Source organism: Terrapene carolina, unplaced genomic scaffold (assembly GCF_002925995.2).
Source record: "Terrapene carolina triunguis isolate 2854851 unplaced genomic scaffold, T_m_triunguis-2.0 Scaffold62, whole genome shotgun sequence".
Classification (NCBI taxonomy): domain Eukaryota; kingdom Metazoa; phylum Chordata; order Testudines; family Emydidae; genus Terrapene; species Terrapene triunguis.
Window position 1 is genome coordinate 39231836 of NW_020664413.1, and position 18574 is coordinate 39250409.

At 43.2% G+C, this 18574-nt stretch overlaps 1 protein-coding gene across 4 annotated transcripts in view; it reads right to left on the minus strand.

Moving 5' to 3' along the window:
• OLA1 (Obg like ATPase 1) overlaps positions 1-18574 on the minus strand; it is a 196310-nt gene that overhangs the window by 139433 nt on the left and 38303 nt on the right. For all 4 annotated transcript variants that reach the window (XM_024212001.2, XM_024212069.2, XM_024211924.2 and 1 more), the window contains one exon: positions 16241-16368. In XM_024212001.2, coding sequence (XP_024067769.1) covers positions 16241-16368 — 128 coding nt within the window. The remainder of the gene's footprint in view (positions 1-16240; positions 16369-18574) is intronic.

Genomic DNA, 18574 nt, shown 5'->3' on the forward strand with positions numbered 1-18574 from the left:
AAATCAGCAGGGATGATTTCTACTTTGAGATCACAAAAATACTGCATACCCAGAATATAAATAGCTACAAAAAAACCAAACGTTTGATAGATCACATATTTATAGCAAATGTTCTGCCATGTCCAAAATTTATATTTAAAGTCTCTAAAAAAGTATATTAAGTCCTGAGAGTAAACGATACAAAATAAAAGTCATCTTTCTTAGTTATTTATGGAAGTCATTTTGCAAACACCGCTGTACTCGGAAAAAAGAATTCTTTCTTTATAAGTCAAAGTACACTTATCACTTGTATTACCGTAGAGAACTTAAGGTAATACATTCAGCAACCCTCATGAGACAGGAGGCACAAAATAAAGCCCAATTAACTTTAGCTTAAATTTAGTGAAAAAAAGCACACAAACAGTTTTCCAACCCAGTTTTCAATAGAGTTACACCAGTGTTAAACTGGAGTAATGCAGTACTGAGAATATAAGAATGGCCATACTGGATCAGACCAAAGGTCCATCTAGTCCACTATCCTGTCTTCCAACAGTGGGCAAATGCTAGGTGCCCTAGAACAGTGGATCCCAAACTTTAACAACCTGTGAACCCCTTCACTAAAATGTCAAGTCTCGCAAACCCCCTCCTAAAAATGAATATTTCCAGGGATTTTCTCCTTTACCTGAGTATAAATTATAAAAGCAGTGATCTTGGAAATATAACATTTGTTTTTATGACATGCTTATTACACACTATTATTAATTATTTCTCATTACAGTATTTTTATTACCTTATGAAAACAGCAACACTCTTCCAAGATCTCACTTTCGTAGCTTGTAACACTTTGATACCTGTTATAAGACAAGGCTCCTATGTTTCATCAAGGAGTATCAGATGTGAAACAGCATGAAGGTATTTAAGAAGCCAACTCAAAGAGTTCCTCCTACACAAGCATTCAGATCTTGAGCAGTCCAAGCAAACAATGCCCGTTACAACAAAGCTTAAACTTGTTCTTCATAATAATTTTAAAAACAATACTAGCTGCCTATTTAATTTTAAAAACAGCAAAAAAACATCCACCTCCCTTTCAATTTCTTATAAGGAGTCTTGAAGTTTAAATCTCCTCAGTGTGATAGATATGCTTGCTATGATCTGCTTAGATCTTGGAAGTTCCTAGGGACAGCTCTGTTCGCCATTAGGGAATTTTTTCCCGGGAACCCCCTGTAACATTTCACAAACCCCAGTTTGGGAACCACTGCCCTAGAGGGAATGAACAGAACAGGTAATCATCAAGTGATGCCTCTAGCAAACCTGCCCATCCTGGCTAATAGCCATTGATGGAGCTATCCTCCATGAATGTTTCTAGTTCTTTTTTGAACCCTGTTATAGTCTTGACCTTCACAACATCCTCTGGCAAGGAGTTCCACAGGCTGACTGTGCATTCTGTGAAAAAATACTTCCTTTTGTTGGTTTTATACCTGCTGCCTCTTAATTTCATTTGGTGACCCCTAGTTCTTGTGTTATGAGGCGGAGTAAATAACACTTCCTTATTTACTTTCTCCACACCAGTCATGATTTTATAGACCTCAATCATATCCCCCCCCGTCATCTCTTTTCCAAGCTGAAAAGTGCCAGTCTTATTAATCAGAAGCCATTCCATACCCCTAATCATTTCTGTTGCCCTTTTCTGAAACTTTTCCAATTCCAATATATATTTTTTGAGATGGGGCGACCACATCTGCACATAGTATTCACGATCTGGGCATACCATGGATGTATATAGAGGCAATATGATATTTTCTGTCTTATTATCTATCCCTTTCTTAATGATTCCCAACATTGTGTTCGCTTTTTTGGCTGCCGCTGCACATTGAGTGGATGTTTTCAGAGAACTATCTACAATGACTCCAAGATTTCTTTTTTGAGTGGTAACAGCTAATGTAGACTCCCTCATTTTATATGTGTAGTTGGGATTATGCTTTCCAATGTGCAGTGGGGCAGATGAAATCTGAATTATGATGGAAAACAGGCTTTAGAAGCAAGCTTAGAAAAACAACTTCCTCAGAATGGTAAAGGTTTAAAAACAAAGTTGGGCGGGGGTAGAGAAGGGGGAAATCAAGAGGGGACTATTAAATCTACCATTTGCTTCATCCTGATATCAGACATCATTTAAGGGTGGAGCTTCAAATTAACGCTTATACCAAGGATCCTATTTCAAACCCACCATGCAGAGAAGAAAGCAATTTGATATATGTGCTTGTGACTACCCTGCTGTAAAGCTGAAAGGTAGTTAAAACTTTGCAACTGAGAGAGAAACATTGCTCCCACCTTAGTAAAACAATCTACACTGTACAACAATGAAAATATTCCTACCCCAATTAGAGCCTCCCCTCCCCCAAATGTGCCCGAAACACTACAAAAAGCACAGTAATATGAAAATCATTCAACAGGAATTAAACATAGACAAATATAAACTGGACAAAGCTTCAGTTACTTAAGTGTTTAAAGAATTTGTGTCATATTACCATAGCATTAACATAGGAGCAAAAGCTATTGCGCATAGAGAACAGTTTCAATTAAAATTTCCCATTTTCACTCACTCACCAATGATTTCTTTAAAAAATAATTCAAAAATCTAACCTTGGGAACAAAATGTTCCATACTTGGCCTGTGCCCAAAAATGTAGTTTTCTGAAAAACTGACTTCTGAAAATAAAAACCAATATTGCATATTTGGAATCTACTGACCATGACTACTTTTTTGATTAAAGATACCAAACAATTACTTTTCAGTTCATACTCTTTAGGCAAGAACTAATATATATGTAATGTCTATAACAATGTGCCCATGAGAGAGAGAGAGAGAGAGAGAAAAAAACAACAATATATTTGAAACAATACTGAAATTTATTTTATTATTCTGCACTGAAAAACAGATTGTATTTATTACCCTTGAGTGCTAAACTAAGAGGTAAAACTATTCCATATAACTTATATATAGCTTTTTGTATAATTTACTAATTATACAAAAATCCAATGTTCTTCCCTGTAAGACTTTTGTCATTGTTGTAATCTGCAAGTCTTGTCCTACGTCATAGGCGCCAACTCCATGGGTGCTGTGGGGCTGGAGAATGGGGAAAAAATGGTGGGTGCTGAGCACCCACTGGCAGCTCCCCATCAGCTCCCCCCTGCCCTCCCAGCGCCTCCCCCCGGCTGGCAGGCCCCGCCAATCAGTGCCTCCCGCCTGCCACAATCAGCTGGGGAGGGGAGAAGCGAGGGCATGGCACACTTGGGAGAGGGGACAGAATGGGGCAGGAAGAGGCGGGGCAGGGGTGAGGCCTTGGGGAAAGGGAGCAAGTGGGGGCAGGGCCTGGGGCAGAGCTAGGGGGTCAAGCATCCCTTGGCACATTGAAAAATCGGCACATGACCTATTCACCTACTGTATGTTATTCTCATTCATGGTGTCGCATCTAAATTTAGATTTACGTTCTTTGGGACAAGAGCCAGATCTTCATCTGTTTAGCAAAGATTGTTATAATGCTAAGACCTCATCAAGGTTATAAGTTTGAAAACTGAAAATACAAAGCCACTTCAGGAAAGACTATCTGGTGCAGCCCAAAAACCACATTATCCTTATGGAAGTCAGTAAGCGAAAGATCAGTAATGCAGGAACGTAACTTGCTTGCTTTTCAAACTAATGCAATTCAAACGGGGAACAGAATCTTTATAAACAAGTAGCAATGAGCAACTGTATCTGAAGCCCACCTAGGCCCATAAGCATGTAATAACCTCTTCAAAAAAATTTAAATGGTACATTTGGTAAACATTAATGAATCCTAATATGGCAGCTGACTACAGTTTGTTATAATACTACCAGACCTTTCTTTCAAAGGTCACCCAAATAGCTGAACACATCCTGAATCAATGAAGAAATAGGATTAAAACTTTTATGTATGGGTCACAGTGAAATCCTTTCAATGCCTATGCTTTCTACATAGGAGGCTTTTGTAACCTAAGTATATGTTACTTGATGTAATCTGGCATGGCTCCTTTCCTGTCTTCTTCCCAGCAGAAACTGCATAGGCTCCAGTGGTTGTGCCTTCATTGTACCCTTTTATTTTAAATTCCCTCCACTATTTCCACAACAATCCCTGTGCAACAGTCTATTTACATCATCAATGTGATTTTTGGCCCTCTCCCTAGGACTTGAGGGAAACAGGTCTTCCTCCCGAGACCACTACGTAACTGGGCTCAACTAGACCTAGTCCCCTCTCCCTCCTCACCTTAGCACTTCCTTCTCGCCTCTATTAGCCTTGGGCTGAGGGGCTAACTGGCTCCTCCTGGATCCCAGCCAGCCAGCCTGACTGTCTAATTATCCCATCAGCTTTCTCAATGGGAACTAGTTAACATCTGAGTGATCGGAGCAATATCTCAATCCAATATGGGATGCAGTTTTCTTTTGAGGAATAAAACATTTTCCCACAACGAGAAACAATGACTTTTGTTGGTAACTCAAATACAGCAATAATCCTTCAGTACATTCACATGAAAAGGAATACAGAAGGAATGGAGCAGGAAGTCAGCATACAGAGGACTTTGAAAGAACATTTTCTATTATTTTCAAAACTCATTTGCCCAAGGTAATTCTATGCAGCTAAGAAAAGGAGAAAAGATTGCCCAAGGAGAAAAGTGAATAATTCTTCCATCAAACCTGGCTCCAGGCTCTCTGGGAACACAAACATGCTGTCTTGGGACTATGGGAAGAAGCCACAGAAACTTGGCCAGAAAACTGTTTTTGTTTTGAGTTAAAACAATTGTTGCTGCTTCTCTTGATGTCTAAATGAACCTTTCTAATGGGGTTAGAGATGTGAAAGAATGAAGCTAACGTAACAATAGTTTAAAAAGAAAAAGTAGCTTCACAATCTGGGACTTCAAAATTCTGTAGGACTGGAAAAAGTGCATGTAAATGCTGTAATCTGGAAGAAATAATGCAGATTGGGGCTGGGTCACAGTTCACAGGCTTCTGTGGGCATCAAGAATTCCACCAACGGATGCTTCTCTGACAACTATCAACAAGGTAACCCAACACTAAGCTATGCAAAACAGAGTATTCTCTGTAGAAAACCCACTTGCCATTATAAAAGCTGTTAGTGATTACATTAAAAAAAAAAAAACAAAAAAAACTGTAGTGCTTCAGCTGTTCCAGAAGAAACCTGTAATGTGACATGGAGACACTCCCTTGAGTTCAACATATGCACTCTGTTGATATTTTAGAAGACTTGATTGGATTGAGTTATTAGGGGGGTTAAAATTATTCTGCATGATCTGACTTTTTTAAAAAATAAGGGTCATGGGTTTTTTTTTTTTACAGTAATGGTTCCCCACGTTCAATCTGCACTCCCCTAAATAAATGGAATGAGACTGCATCGTGTAAATAAATGGAGATTCTGTCTTGGCTAAAAATGACTAATGTATCAACTAATAATTATGCATTTTTGTTGAGATTAAAAACTGACTATTAATTGAATTTTTCAAAGTATAGTTTGCCTGTGTTTTCACATTCAGACTCTGTTTTGTGTAACTTGCAGATCTTTGCCCACACACATACACAAGTGCTTTTTTTTGGTTAACATATCTAAAGAGTTCACACAATTTCAGGTATTGTGTGTCTAGAGTCCTCTTTTAATCCTTAAATACTTATATTCACATTTTCATAGTAAGTGGTGAGAACAAAGATTTTGTATTCTAGTAACACTGCAGTAAAAAAGTGCTGTGGGACAGATTCCTTCAGCAATAATTAAAACTAATTTTTATTCTTGCTTATATTTACTGAATTAGATTTTAAAAGGGAGCTTAAATGTATGTTTATAAGATACACTACTAGAACCATTTACTTTCAAGCCACAGTTTTAATTCTTCCCCCTACTGCAAGTCAAATGGTTGGCATGCTTGTGTTCTAAATGATAGGTTCAGGTGATTAAAAATTCATTTTTCTATAAAAACTGATAAGTTTTCATCTAGCCACTGTGATGGTTCAGATGTATTAACACTATTAACTGAAACAAGTTTAAAAAAAATATGCCCTTTTGGAAACGTATATTTTGTTGAGATGACCAAAGATATATTTGAGTACAAACACTGTGAGTACCTAGTACTGAAACCAATTTCACATATATGACATGTATGTAAAATATTCTTGCCAATTAACCCCAAATTTGTTGCAACAACAAAATGATAGGAAAAAGAATAGGAAAAATGCAGTCTCTCTCTCTCCAGCTACTAGTACCACATCACTTTTTCCCTATAGCATTATGGGAAAAGTACCAAAAAAAATATGTAGCTTACATTAGGAAAAAAACTTGATGTCTCATATCCAAACTAATTTGCATTACTATAGTCTAATTTTTCAAATTAGAAATAAATATACCCCTAGATATTACTTGAGAAGTTCTTCATGTCTACAGAGCAATCAGCACACCTTAAAAAGTCTAACAGACTTCAATTCTGGTTAAAAAAGAATCATATAACCCAGCTTCATTCATTCTTGTTGCTAGAAGGGCTAGAAAAAGTGAGATGATATCATCTAAAAGGCACCAGCACTACCTTGTTCACTCGCAGGGAGAAAATAAGACATAAAGCAACAATCATTTCATAACTGCTGCAATACCTCAGAATATCTTGCCAACAAACAAAAGTGCATTAAGGATACCTGTAAAACAAGATTTCAAAAATCTTGAGCATGATTACAACTATAGCTGACTACATGGTTTAAAAAAAATTATTGTATAAAGCAGTGAGGCAATATACTTACCTTGAAGAAAAGTAGTTTCACATATGTATTTTGTTTGCCAATGATAACAAATGCATCTCAAGCAATATTCAAGAGGTTTATGAATATTTACACATCAGTTCACATATCAGTAAGGCCTCCAGATTCTGAGCCAGCACCTCAGCTGAAGTAAGTCAGCTTCAATGAACCTACACCAATTTACCCAAGTGAGGATCTGGCCCTCTACCTTCATGTAATATGTTCCATCATTAAAAGACCAGTTACTTACCCTAAATTAACTGGTTCTTCAAGATGTTGTAGTCAGTGTGGATTCCACTGCAGAGGCACACGTGCCTCTGGCGTGTGAGCTCAGAATCTTTTAAATACACCTCTACCCCAATAGAACGCGACCCGATATAACACGAATTCGGATATAACACGGTAAAGCAGCGGGGAGCCCCGGGCCCTTTAAAGCACCACCCGAGCCCGACTGCCGGAGCCCCGGGACTCCGGCAGCCAGGCTCGGGTGGTGATTTAAAGGGCCAGAGGCTCTGGCCGCTGCAGGGAGCCCCAGGCCCTTTAAATCACTGCTGGAGCTCTGGCAGCGGGGCTCGGGTGGGGATTTAAAGGGCCTGGGGCTCCCTGCAGCAGCTGAAGCACCGGGCCCTTTAAATCACTGCCGGGAAAGCCAGTCCAGTCCGGCACGGCATACCGGCACTTTCCAGTACGCCGTACCAGACCGAACCCGATACAACGCGTTCTCACCTATAAGGCGGTGAGATTTTTTGGCTCCCAAGGACCGCGTTATATCGGAGTAGAGGTGTAGCATTGTCTGTTGGGGCCATGCATGTGCCCTGTGCAACCTTGTGCTCCCGTATGCCGGCATAAAAGACAGAGTGGGGATGGACAGTGGGAGCCATACTGACTACAACATCCCAAAGGAACAGTTACTGTAGGGTAAGTAATTGTTCTTTCTTTGAGTATGAGTAATTGTGGATCACATTATAGGTGACCAGCAAGCAGTATCTTCTTCAAGATAGCGAGAATGAGGAGCATGAGCTGACAGCCTGATCTATGGCTGCATGGACATCTGCAGTAGGTCTGTCAGCCAGAACTGCCTTGCCCAGTAGGGAACTAAGAATGAGATTGGCCCAGACTTCTCTGGCTTTAGCAATCAGGCTGGGGATGAACAGAATCAATGGGAAGGAACAAAACAACAAACAAAAAAGCAGCACCTGGAAAGGATCCTGGATTCATGCCTCCTCCAGAACAGAAGTTAGGGCACTTGGCACTGTCCTTGATGGCAAACAGGTCTATCACCAGATTCATACACCTGTATAATATTGAACTGCTGATGGATTTCAGCAGAGAGACAGAATTCCATCAGAGTTCAGAGGGTACCGGTTTCATAGCTTGCTTGCTTCTTTGAGAGGGAAGAGAGAATCCTTGTTTACATACTTCACTGTGGATATATTACCAGGCTCCTTGGGATTTTTATTGTATTCTTGACACCACAAAAAGGAAGCTTGCAAGAAGTGGAAATTTGGACAGATGACTAGGGAGGAGTATAAAAATATTGCTAGAGCATGCAGGGGTGTAATCAGGAAGGCCAAGGCACAATTGGATTGCAGCTAGCAAGCGATGTGAAGGGTAACAAGAAGGGTTTCTACATGTATGTTAGCAACACGAAGGTGGTCAGGGCAAGTGTGGGACCCTTACTGAATTGGGGAGGCAACCTAGTGACAGATGTGGAAAAAGCTGAAGTACTCAATTTTTTTTTGCCTCGGTCTTCACAAACAAGGTCAGCTCCCAGACTGCTGCACTGGGCAACACAGTATGGGGAGGAGGTGAGCAGCAGTCAGTGGTGAAAGAACAGGTTAAGGACTATTTAGAAAAGCTGGACATGCACAAGTCCAGGGGTCCAGATCTAATGCATCCAAGGGTGCTGAGGGAGCTGGCTCATGTGATTGCCATTGGCCATTATCTTTGAAAATTCGTGGTGATCGGGGGAGGTCCCGGACGACTGGAAAAAAGCAAATATAGTACCCATATTTTAAAAAGGGAAGAAAGAGAACCCGTGGAACTACAGACCGGTCAGCCTCACTTCAGTCCCTGGCAAAATCATGGAGCAGGTCCTCAAGGAATCCATTTTGAAACACTTGGAGGAGAGGAAGGTGATCAGGAACAGTCAACATGGATTCACCAAAGGCAAGTCATGCCTCACCAACCTGATTGACTTCTATGATGAGATAACTGGCTCTGTGGATATGGGGAAAGCAGTGGATGTAATATATCTTGACTTTAGCAAAGCTTTTGATATGGTCTCCCACAGTATGCTTGCCAGCAAGTTAAAGAAGTATGGATTGGATGAATGTACTATAAGCTGGATAGAAAGACGCTAGATTGTCGGGCTCAACGGGTAGTGATCAACGGCTCGATATCTAGTTGGCAGCCGGTATCAAGCGGAGTGCCCCAGGTGTCGGTGTGGGGCCAGTTTTGTTCAACATCTTTATTAATGATCTGGATGATGGGATGAATTGCACCCTCAGCAAGTTTGCAGATGACACTAAGCTGGGGGGAGAGGTAGATACCCTGGAGGGTAGGGATAGGGTCCAGAATGACCTGGACAAATTGGAGGATTGGGCCAAAAGAAATCTGATGAGGTTCAACAAGGACTAGTGCAGAGTCCTGCACTTAGGATGGCAGAATCCCATGCACCGCTATAGGTTGGGGACCGACTGGCTAAGCAGCAGCTCTGCAGAAAAGGACCTAGGGATTACAGTGGATGAGAAGCTGGATACCAGTCAGCAGTGTGCCCTTGTTGCCAAGAAGGCCAAGAGCATATTGCGCTGTATTAGTAGGAGCACTGCCAGCAGATCGAGGGAAGTGATTATTCCCCTCTATTTGGCACTGGTGAGGCCACACCTGGAGTACTGCGTTCAGTTTTGGTCCCCCCACTACAGAAGGGATGTGGACAAATTGGAGAGAGTCCAGCGGAGGGCAACGAAAATGATTAGCGGGCAGGGGCACATGACTTACGAGGAGAGGCTGAGGGAACTGGGGTTATTTAGTCTGCAGAAGAGAAGAGTGAGGGGGGATTTAAAGGGTTCAAAAGAGGATGGAGCTGTTCTCAGTGGTGGCAGAAGACAGAACAAGAAGCAATCGTCTCAAGCTGCAGTGGGAGAGGTCTAGGTTGGATATTAGGAAACATTATTTCACAAGGAGGGTGGTGAAGCACTGGAATGGGTTAACTAGGGAGGTTGTGGAATCTCCATCCTTAGAGGTTTTTAAGGCCCAGCTTGACAAAGCCATGGCTGGGATGATTTAGTTGGTGTTGATCCTGCTTTGAGCAGGGTATTGGACTAGATGACCTCCTGAGGTCTCTTCCAACCCTAATATTCTATGATTCTATGGCGTAGCAGGCCTTTAGTGTGCAAGCTCTCCTGAAGGAGAAGAGAGTTCTGATCACTTTGAAGGATAGATCAAATGCAGCTAACACTTCCCTCTTAATAGCCAGACTGTCAGACAATCTGGGTCAGGACAGAGAAAAGGGCCTTGGTAAAGGATGTCTGGTCTCAATGGTAATTCTAATTTCAATTCTATCAGATCAGAGAGCCATGGTCTCTTTGGCCAATGCAGAGCTAGTACTATCACTTTGCTTCTTCATGCCTTATACTCTGGACCCCCCTTTCCTAAAAGTGGAAAGGGAGGGAATGTATATAGGCAGGCTTGTGGCCATCTGTGTGAAAAAGCATCAGTCTCCAGGGCCCTGGGATCTGCATCCCTGAAGTACTTTAGCCGCTTTGTGTTCTTGTGACTGGCAAACAGGTCAACTACCAAGAGGCTGAATGCCTGTGAGATCAGAGTGAAGACTTCCTGATTTAGGCACCATTCTGAGTTGTTGTCTGTGCATCTGCTGAGACAGGCTGCCTTTTCAGTTCTTTTATACCTATTCCATTACTTCCATTGCTTTTGCACATACAGTTACTCTCCCTGTTCCCCCGTATTTGTTCATACAGGCCACAGTGATTGAGTTGTCCAACTGCTCCAGAACATAATCCCCCTCTAGGTAACTGGAACCTTAGTATGAGCTCAGAGCTGTCAGTCTAGGCCAGCGGCGGGCATACTTTTTGGCATAAGGGCCCTATCCCGGTATGGAAATTGTATGGAGGTCTGGCTTAGGCAGGGGATTGGGGTGCCCAGGGGATGAGGGCTCCTGCTGGGGGTGCAGACTCTAGGGTGGGGCTAGAGGTGAGGGTTTGGGATGCAGGAGGCTCCAGCGTGGGATGGAAGGGGTTGGAGGGGGCTCTCTGCTGGGGCAGGGGATTGGGGTGCATGGGGGGTAAGGCTGGGTATGAGGAGTTTGGGATGCAGGACGGTGCTCTGGGCTGGGATCAAAAGATTTGAAGGGCAATCAGGGCTGGGGCGGGGGGGGGGCTCAGGGGTGCAGGATACGGGCGGCACTTACCTGAAGCGGCTCCTGGAAACAGTGGCCCATCCCCCCTCCAGAGGTGAGGCCACACTGCTCTGTGCGCTGCCCCATCCACAGGCACCGCCCCCGCAGCTCCCATTGGCCACGATTTCTGGCCAATGGGAGCTGCAGAGCTGGCACTTGGGGCAGGGGCAGCACGCGGAGCCCTCTGGCTGCTCCTGCTTCCGGGAGCCGCATGGAGTAGAGCAAGGGAAGCCCCTGATCCCGCTCCTCAGCTGGAACACCAGAGCGGAGAAAGCTCCCAACCCCACTCCCCAGCGGGAGCTCAAGAGCTGGATTAAATGGTCCGACGGACCAAATTTTGCTCACCCCTGGTCTAGACCAGCAGGTTAATACCCTGGTTCCTTTCCCTGGAGTTCCAGATACCTTGCATTCTCTTGTGCCCCAGATGCACCCCCCTATCCCATAGACTGGCATCAACTGTGAGTACCCATGGGCCTGGAAGGCATATGGAAAAATCCCTGTGAATGATCTCTGGAATTGTCCACCATTTTAGAGGGTTCGTCAGTGGTATGGAATCAGTACCTGATTTTGCATGCCTTGCAGTGAATGTTTCCACACTTAAGAGAAAGGATTAGAGACACCTGATATGAGACCTTGCCATAGGATGATTCCTATACAAAAAACCAGGAAGCCCAGTAGCTGCAGACACAGAGTGGCCTTGTAAACCATACCAACCTGGACATCAGGTTCTCGATCCTGTGGAATCTGTCCAGTGACAGGTAGACCTTTGTCACAGAAGTAGCAATTTCCACTCCCAGATGAATTATCCTTACCGAGGGAAATCAAACTTTTATTGGTGTTCATTATGAAGACATGCACTTGAATATGTTTTGTCTGTATGCTTCTTATCTGTAAATAAACATATTCTGGTCTGGAAAATCTGTGTGGTCACTTGTAAAAAACACTAGCATTGTCATTAGAGAGAAACTAAGGACCAGAGGCTGGACTTTTATCAGACCTGCTTGGGATAATCACAGTGACGTGCGGAGGGACTGCAGCATAAAACTCCCAGTCAGAAGGGGTAGGTTGCAGGTCCTTGCCCAGAAAGAGGTGAAAGCTAGAGGTCTGAGAAGTGAGCAGGCATTCCTCAAAAGGACCACAGAGGGAGATTAGAGGTGCAGTTACCCTGAAACTGTAAAAGCGTGGTCTTTTTCAGCAGATATTCTGGCTGGAAACCAGAGTGTTCTCGGTCTTTGAGGTAGCAGATACCAAGAGGTGCTAGGGTATGGCACTGGAGCATAAATTCCCTGAGATCTCAGTGTCAACCTCAAATCCTTAAGGGAATATAGAGTGCCTCATCCATTCAGGCACTTTACCTCAAAGAGTAGATCCTCAATTGTTGCTTGGACCTCTTTTGGCTGTGTGTAATCAGGAGGCCCAGCACATTGTGATCACTATAGCCTTGGATTGCGTAGCTGCATCAGACATGTCCATTGCCACTTGTCGCACTGTTCTGGCTACCATCTGCCTTACCTTGACAGATGGTGTCTCAGATTCTCCCTGCATGCCTGCAGAAGCCAAGAGTGAAAGGGAGTCACCTTTTCCCACATTAGGAAGTTGTACTTCATGAAAGGGCCTAGTAGTTTGTGATGCAGAATTGGAAACCCAGCCAAAGAGGCCCATCTTCTTGGTGTTCTTGTCCTTTTGGTGGCTCTGGCCTTTTCTTGGACCACAGATATGACAAGGGACCCTGCTGTCAGATGCACAGAGAACTGCTCAAAAGCCTTTAGGTGAGACTTGGTAACACTTTTCCACTCACTTCAAAGCCGGAGGTGGTAAGGCCAGGATGCACCATAGACCCTTTGCAGGGTCCAGTGTCTCCTCGTTGATTGGGCAATTATTGAGAAGCTAAGGATATCTTACAGCTTGCGCGTATTTTCTAGGATCACCTTTGTCCAAAGTTTCAACCACCCCCAAGAGCAGTTATTGATATGCCCAAAAATCACTCATGGCCGATGTTGGGGATAAGGAGGATTCTTTAGGCAGGGAGGGAAGTTGATGCGTCTCCCAAGCCATGACTGTTCCTTCACCAGGGAGCTCTTCTGGTTCCAATATAGGCTCGCCAGGTGCCTCCTCTTTGTTGAAAGATGTAATGGGGCTCTGCTCTGGAACCTTTGAGAAGGCAAGCCTCAGTAAGGCCAGTATAGCCATGTAGACAAATTATATTGGTATTGGCCAGTCATGCATAGGAGCTTAATACAGGGTGCTTTCAGAATATTTTTCAGGTATCTCTCCTGTCTCTTGGGAGACAGTTCCTGCTCGAAGTAAGGGAGAAGTGGCCCAGCGACAGCTAGAAGAAATACATCTCTAGAAATGATAGTGCCATTGGATGCGGTTCTGGCACTGATACTGCTGTAATTGGTTCCAGTTACAAAAGAAGGAGTGAAGGTGGCTCCTCAGTTGGTTCCATCAGCACCAGTGCCACAGGCTCTCTTGTCTTTTTGACTGCTGGTGCATTGCTGTCACCCCTTGATATCATTGAGGACTTAGGAGAGCTTATATCAGAGTCTCAAGTCCTTCTTGCAGGAGAGTAGTATGGACCACTCCAAGCTGTTTGCGCTTTGTGTGAGAGTATCATTTGACATCCAAAGAGAATGACACCTGGTCTCGCTGCCCAGGAGTTGGTGCCAAAGCAGTTTTTGCCAAGGTCTTCAGTACCTTTGTTGACACAGTCAGCATAGGCAATGCTGCTGCAGAGAGTATTGGCACTCTGTTTTCTTCTCCTTGCTGGAACCAGAGGTATGCTGCCTCACAACTAGGATACTTGCTAATGACAGTCTCCTTGGCTCCAGTTTGGAGGATGTCTGCTTCTCTGGGATCAAATGCTACCTTTGTGGATTGCTCCAAAAGAAGTAGTTTGAGTGTCAACTCTTGAGATTTTCGGGTACAGGACAAGAGCGAGCACCAGATGGAAAACCTGTCAGGGATATGTCCTTCCCTGAGGCAGAAAAGACATCTGCCTTGTCCATCGATTAAGGGCATGAGACCAGCACAGGAAAGGCAGGGTTTAAACCCAATGGGTTTATAGTCTGACATTAGTAATGATTGGCACTTTACCCCACTGTACAAGGAAGTGTATACGGGTCTCCCCATGACTGTCCATTTCCTTTTGGGTGATGGGGAAGCACCCAACTAAAAAGTTTTTAAACAAAAATGATATTAAAAAGGGGGTGAAGAGAAGTTTCTTCACAGATTAGAGATCTGAAGCTCAGAATTAAAAGCAAGTTGAATACAGTCCAGGTTCCATCTCAATGTCCTGGATCATAAGAGGGAATTGAGAGAGGCTCATACCAATTCTACCCTTTACTCCCCCACACTGGAGCATAAGGCAGCAGAGGGCACACGTGTGGCTCTGACAGACAGTGCTATTCAAAATATTCCGAGATTGCACACAAGACACATGTGCTTCTATGGTGAGAGTCACACTGACATTCACAAAGCTACAATTACTATCCCATCGTTTTCTACCTGCTCAGAAAGTCTGTCAAAAATGCCTTAATTGAAAATGGCTTTATTTTATTTACAAAGTTTCAATTTTCCATAAATCAAGAATTTAACTTACCGCATTGATACATGCCTGAGTGTCCATGTTTGCCAGAATATTTTAGTGACTGTTCTCCCTGAAATATATAGTTATTGTATGTGCATCTATCTACTATATGGAATCCTGTTTGCTAACAGGTCCTATCTCCAACAGCTGAGTGTCCAGATTCAAAGCATTCTATTGAATCGTGGACTTGACTTGGGTTTTGAACCTGAAATTATCTCCTTCCCAAAGTCACTGGCAACTGATTCATAATACTCTGTAAAGTCTATGTGAAGGAGAGGAGCTGCCCTGCAAATTTATGAATACTGAACGTTGGTCTGACTATTTGAATGGTATTGACCGTATGTATATACTAGTTTTAACTCAATAGGGACCCATCTCAAATACAGGCAGGAAGAAGAATGGCTCCAGACAATCACCTCTCAGCAAGTACTTAAGAGTTAAGGGATAAAATAAGAACTACTAGCTTTGATGATTCTGCCTCCATCTCCGGATAACCCACAAATCTCCTTTTGGCCAGGAATGATCAGGAACCACCAAACACAGGAAAACAAAGAACCATACCAGGGTTAAAGGAGAAAGAGAGACACGCACAGGAGAGCAACAGGGGAAAACAAAACTCACTCAGACACATGAGCCTGCTGGAAGTGGGGGGGGGGGGTCCTAAAGAAGCTAAGCCTGCCTAGGTCACATGATGGTATGGCAGACTAAGTAAAACAGACATACAGGTAGACTGTTTTAAAATCCTTTTCTGTAACAAATTTGTTCCTGCTACAAAATAAACAATACTTTTTCTTTAAGAAGGCTTTTTTGTCACCATATCCCACTGGCCACAGACTCCCAAAGAGAAGAACTGCAGGTGCCCAAACTCAGTCAGAGTAATAAAAGAGCTGATACACTAGCTACTGTAGCCATGGTCCCCAGCTAAGAGTGGGAGAACAGTGAAATTCCGTCCCTGTGTCAGGTAAAATGAATGAGAGTCCCAAGAGCGGAGGAGATGCACTCAGAGATCAGAAAGAAGAGGTATGGAAGTAGTCCTGTAACCAGTTTATAAACCACCACAAAGTTCCCCTCGCACTGTTCAGCCTTCCATTAACACTTTTCATTCCTCCTTGTTTGTGAAATTAAAGATATCCCTCCATTCTCAGCCTCCCCCAGAAAAACAGATAAAGATAAAGTTACTGCAAACCCAAAAAATCAGTTCATGGTTACATTTGTTGGAACACCAAACAATGCCACCAAGAGTAAATAAGTCACGACATATCTGAGAATGGGAGAATTCTCGAAATCATGTATGAAAAAAATCCCAAATAGTATCAGCTGTATAACTGAAGCAATTTGTTCCCATTTAAATGGACATTTTCTACTTGATTGTATAGTTTTTGTCTAACAAAACGTTACAATATTATTCTTAAGCTAAATAGTTCACATAAATTAACAAATTTACATACGCATCAGATGAAAGATTCCATCACAGGCGCTAATATGAGACAAAAAGGCATTTCCTAGGCCCTGGCCAGCATGGGCTCCTTTCACAAGACCAGCAATATCCACTACGTTCAGAAAGGCTGGAATCTTGCTGAAAGATAAAAGTTAAAGGTTTCATTACTAAACAATATCAACTAAAACTAATTAGCACAAAAAGAAATCCAAAATACTACGAAGTACTGAGGTTAATATGGGCTCTATTTCTTTTTAAAAAATAGGTCTGTAAAAGAAACAGTTGTCTTTTGTCCTCTTTTGCTTGTTTTTGATGTATAAAGGTGGCCTGATTTGTATATTTTTATAGAGCATATAGATATAAAATGAGACACAAATTTCTGAATGCACTTTAAATACAAGTCTTGTCTACTATTTTTCCTGGTAAACTCTATAGATAACTAGTAGGTTTAACCTCAGAAAAATCTTGGATTTGATTAAGAGAAGCAATTTTTATTCAAACTTTTTTAAATAGTCTGGTTTGTTTTTTAAATATTAAAACCTTCAATTTTTAAATACAGTAACTCCCCTCTCGCTTAACGTTGTTTCGCTCTTACGGTCCCTGCTCAATTACAGAACATGCTCCATTTAAAGTTGTGCAATGCTTTGCTATAACATCGTTTTGCTGCCTGCTTTGTCCACAGCTGGCAGCCCCCATTCAGCTCCCCTACGCCCCCCCCCCAGCACCTCCCGCCCGCCGGCAGACCCCGCGGACCAGCGCCTTCCACCTTCTGCCCCACCTCCTGCCCGCAGCAATCAGCTGGCTTGCAGCGTTCAGGAGGGAGCAGGAGCGAGGACTCAGTGCGCAGGCTCCACTTCCCTCCCTTGCCTCCCGAACGTAGCAAACCAGCTGATTGCTGCAGGCAGGAGGCAGGGGAGGGAGGGGGGAGCCTGCATGCCAAGTTCTCGCTCCTCCCCCCTGCCTCCTGAACACTGCAAGCCAGCTGATTGCTGCGGGCAGGAGGGAGGGGAGGAGCGAGGACACGGCGTGCGAAGTAAAGGGGGGGGGGGTAGAAGAGGCGGGTTAAGGGTGGGGGCTTAGGGGAAGGGGTGGCATGGGCGGGCTGAGGGTTGAGCCCCCCTCCCCTGGTGCTTGCAGAGTAGGGGAAGCTTCCGCTGCTGCTGCACAACGTGCTTCTCCTAGCCTACAGCACCTTCAGCCTCCTTGCCTGCCTCATTGCCTCCAGTGCCAGTGGGCTGTGCCTGTGTGGGGTAAGGGGGAGGGGGGGCGGCGCACCTCCCAACTATAGTACCGTACTGTATGGCAAAAAAAAATTTCCCTGGAACCTAATCCCCCCCCTTTACATTCATTCTTATGGGGAAATTGGATTTGCTTAACATCGTTTCACTTAAAGTCGCATTTTTCAGGAACATAACTACAATGTTAAGTGAGGAGTTACTGTATTGAAACACCTAAAACTGTAAGGACAAAAAATATTTTGTTAGGGATTCAGCATTCACACCCTTTCAACTAAGGATGGAAAGCCCTCCTAATTCATATCTGACTCCTCAAAACCTTCCGCAAACCAGGGAAGAGAAAACTTTACATTCCTGATATTTCTAAGGTAAACATAAGCATTTTAAGCTTTTCAAACCTTTTTATACACAAAGAAAAATGTACAAATCTGTTTTTTCCGCTCTTCTGGTCACCTTTCATGAACATAATGTTACAAGAATTTGAATCCTTGACTGTCTAAAGAGATACACTCTTGATCTAAAGACAGGGAAGGGCATTATCATAGAATCATAGAATATCAGGGTTAGAAGGGACCTCAGGAGGTCATCTAGTCTAACCCCCTGATCAAAGCAGGACCAATCCCCAGAAAGATTTTTGCCCCAGATCCCTAAATGGCCCCCTCGAGGATTGAGCTCACAATCCTGGGTTTAGCAGGCCAATGCTCAAACCACTGAGCTATCCCTCCCCCCAGGATTATATAACCCAAAGTTTATATAACCTTTCAGATTTTTTTTCATGAAAAACAAACTCATACAAACCTTATTACTCAGACATAATATATATAAGGTCAGGCATGTAAGACCAGATCCTTTGTCCCACGTAAGTCTGCTTTGTAGGGTTCGAGCAGCATGAAGAGTTAAAACGTATTTAAGCAACCAGATTAGGATTCCCATAAGCAAAAGGGAATTCTCTAGTACACTAACAGCATAATCAGACCTAGAGGTCCATATCATGGACAAAAAAAACCCAACAATGTTAAAAGAATCTAAAGTTTCAAAGTCAAACAAAATTTAGAAAGTGCTAGAATTAAGGCTGGCTGTGCAATATTAATTCGGGACCCTTCTGCATA